This window comes from Condylura cristata, unplaced genomic scaffold (assembly GCF_000260355.1).
Source record: "Condylura cristata isolate star-nosed mole 26May11 unplaced genomic scaffold, ConCri1.0 scaffold00040, whole genome shotgun sequence".
NCBI lineage: Eukaryota > Metazoa > Chordata > Mammalia > Eulipotyphla > Talpidae > Condylura > Condylura cristata.
The window spans coordinates 7,240,197-7,244,005 of record NW_004567141.1 but is presented as its reverse complement, the minus strand read 5'-3'; the positions used below and the strand labels follow the sequence as shown (position 1 = coordinate 7,244,005).

Sequence of the window (3,809 nt, the reverse complement as noted above, 5' to 3'; positions counted from 1 at the left end):
ATCGACGAAGTACACTGCTGAGGGGAGCAGTGGGCGGGTCAGGAGAGGTCTGCCTCGCCATGTGGTCGCCTCCGGGGCAGGCAGGAATCGAACTCATGCTGAAGTGGCTTCAGCCTCTTAGTGCAGTGCTTTAACCCGCTGCGCCACCAGGGAGGGCCCCAAGTTATTGATATTTTTATTGGAATAGCATTAAATCTATACATCATTTTTGGTTAGGATGGCCATTTTAATGATGTTAGTTCTTCCAATCCATGAGCAAGGGGATGTCTTTCCATTTCTTTGTGTCTTCTTGTATTTCTCTTATCAGGGTTTTATAGTTTTCTTTGTATAGGTCCTTCACCTCTTTTGTTAGGTTTAATCCCAAGTATTTGAATTTTTTGTTTGTTTGTTTCTGTTTTAAAGGAGATGGGGTTTTTTTGTCAATTATATTTCAATAAAACTAGACATCTGATAATTATCTTAGTGGATATTGTAGAGAGGTTGGACACTCTCTACTGTACACAATTTCCAAGCTCCTACTGTACACACCTTCTTATCCTTTGCCTTGCCTAGCCACTGATTGGTACCGCCATCTGGTTCCCAGAGCCAAACTGTGAGGTCCAGTCATGCTTGCTCCTCAAGCCTGTGTCCAACTCTCAATCTCCTTCCCAACTCAGATTACCCATCCTGTGTGGAGCAGAACAGCCAAGGGGCAAGGAGCAAGGAGCAATGCCCTAAGCCCACCAGACAGCTTTCCATTTACACCTCCTATCTGGGCCTCTAGTCATTTGAGTTTGCAACCTATGCATTAGCCCTGCCTCAATGTCTCCAAGATGCCATTTCTGACCTCTCTCGACACCAGCCATACAGATAGTGACCTCCTTCTCTGAGTGCCCTTGAGTGCATGTACCTGACCATATTTGTCCAACTCTAACTTACCATTATTTTTGAGTTTCCATATATCACGGATTACGTTACCTGAGAAATCTAATTCAGAAGACTAAATAGGCTTTGCCCACAGGAAGTTGATGAGAAAGTGCTCTCAGAATCAAAACTTACAGCAGGGGGAAGGAGTTCAGGAAGAAAAATTTTGCACAGAGAGAGGCTGTCTGTGAGTACTTCTAATTCTACAGAGGTGGCCCTTTGGGGTTAAAATGATGCAAATACACTGGTCCTTGATACTCTGATCAGCCATCAGGGAGAAAATGATTTGGGCAGAGTGCTTTCCTCATCACTGAGGGGGACACAGCTGGGAACTGTGATCTGCAGATTCTCTCAGCAGCTATGGGATGAAGAGTCTGTATCTTCTCTGAAATCCCAGAGGCCCAACCTGTCTTCCTTGTTGCCCACACCTAGTATGGACATGATAGAACTGCATATTGACATGATTATCTCTAGTCAGAGAATTCCTTTATTTTTAACAGGAAACTACTATTTCTCCTCCAATCAACTTACAGTTGGTTAGTCCAGGTTCTCTGGTCCCAGAGTTTATATCTACAGTTTATATCTACAGGTACTAGTTGCAACCTAACCCTACCCTTCACCACAAAATCACCTCCCCAGGAGCTTTCTAAGAGCCCCAGTCACCTCCTTGTTCCTCAGACTATAGATGAGTGGGTTGAGCATGGGGGTGATCATGGTATAGAAGGCTGAGACCACTTTGTCCTGCTTGGAGGAGTGGTAGGCCTGGGGCCGCATATAGGTGATCATGGCAGCCCCATAGAAGAGGGAGACCACAGCCATGTGGGAGGAGCAGGTAGCAAAGGCCTTTTGCCTGCCTTCAGCAGAACGCATGTGGAGCACAACCACCAGGATCTTCAGGTAGGAGGCGGAGATGACAGAGAAGGGTAGGAGCAGCATGAGGACACAGCAGACATAGATCATGGTCTCATAGAGGGAGGTATCAGCACAGGCCAGCTTGAGCACAGCAGGAACCTCACAGAAGAAGTGGTCGATCTCCTGGGAGCCACAATAGGGGAAGCGCAGGGTGAAGACTGCCTGGATCAGCCCATCCACCAAGCCAAACAGCCAGGACCCTGCCACCATGAGCCAGCAGACATGGCGACTCATGACCACTGAGTATCTCAGGGGGTTGCTAATGGCCACGTAACGGTCATAGGCCATGAAGGCCAGCAAGAAGCACTCATCTCCCAAGAGGGTGAGAAAAAAGAGGATCTGGAGCCCACAGCCAGTGAAGGAGATGGAACCACTGCCCAGGAGGAAGTCAACAGCCATCCGTGGCACAATGGTGGAGATGAGCATGAGATCCATGAGGGACAGCCAGCTGAGGAAGAAGTACATAGGACTGTGCAGGCGTGAGTCCACATTGATAATGAGGATCATGAGCCCATTGCCAGAGAGGGCCACCAGAAACATCACCATGATGATGGAGAAGAGGAAGAAGTGCAGTGGTGAGTGCGTGAAGAGGCCCAGGAGGATAAAGTGGGAGATGAGCGTCTGGTTTCCCAGCCAGGCCATTGTTCCTGCTGAAGGATGCACTGGAGGGAGGCTTAGGATCTGGAAGCAGGAGGTTTATGGTTAGTGTCTCAATATGCAAGTACTACAACTTTGCCCAATGTGTCGCTCTCTTTAAATGTTACTTGGCTTAAATAAAAGTCCTGACTTCTTTATGAAAAAAAAAATCTCTAAATGCAGGCTGTGGTTGGTTTAACTGCCAGGATTTCCTGCATCGAGTTGAGAAGCAAATTTTAAGATGCTTATTGCTAAAGTAGGCACTGCTTCTGTCTCTGCTAAAAATTGGTCTGCTTTCCTGTCCTCACACTTGATTATCCTGCAAAGCTCTAGGCTAACTGCATTACTCAAGGTTTTGCTTTAAGTACCTTGGCTTTCTTGGGTCTGCAAGTTGGTTACCAGCTCCCCATCTATTATCCTGCCTGAAATGAAATGACACCTAGACAAAGTGGTTAGATGTGGATTTGTTTATAACAGAAAAATTTTGCAAACAATCTATCCATAATAGAGGAAAAATTGAGTAAGCAAGAGAATAATATGCAAATAACAAACAGAATAAGGTTGATTTTATGCATTGACACAGAATTCTCTCCAAATTATATTCTCCAAGCATTATTTACAATAGATAAAATATGGAAACAACCAAAATGCCCAAAAATAGATGACTGGATCAAGAAGACACACACACACACACACACACACGTATATGTATATATACGTATGTATATGTATATATGTGTGTATATGTGTGTGTGTGTGTGTGTGTGTATAAATGATCCAGTGGAATACTATTCTTTAATCAAAAAAGATAAACTCATGCCATTTGGAGCTACATGGACAGAACTGGAAGGAATTATGCTCAGTGAAATAAGCCACCCCCCCCCAAAAAAAAGATATCTGATGATTTCACTTACAGGAGGAATGTGGGGGGATCAGGAAATAAATTAACAGGCAACTATTCATCAGAAACACTCTGCAGGGGGAGGGAAGGGAAGAAGGATCAAAACAGGGGAGGGAAAAACACACTATGGTGTGTTGGGACTATGGTAATGGTGCATAGGTGAATTTGGTGGGAATTTTACAGGGACTACACCTGAGAGAAGAATGCAACATTGTACAAAAAGGAAGGATGATGTAAAATATACATAAAATAAAATAAATTATAAGAAAAATTATGTGTATATGTAAAATATACATAAAATAAAATAAATTATAAGAAAAATTATGTGTATATGTAAAATATACATAAAATTACAAAAAAACACTGTTCAGAGCAACACATATTGTATAATTAATACACACATGTTATATCACATATTATATAATTATGTGCCATAATTGTTATATATTGTTACACA

The 3,809-nt window shown here is 43.3% G+C and overlaps 1 protein-coding gene across 1 annotated transcript; it reads right to left on the bottom strand.

Moving 5' to 3' along the window:
• Positions 1–1,530: 1,530 nt before the first annotated feature.
• LOC101623913 (olfactory receptor 56-like) lies at positions 1,531–2,457 on the bottom strand. Its single transcript, XM_004693666.1, has one exon. The coding sequence runs from the start codon at positions 2,455–2,457 to the stop codon at positions 1,531–1,533; it is 927 nt and encodes a 308-aa protein (XP_004693723.1).
• Positions 2,458–3,809: the final 1,352 nt, after the last annotated feature.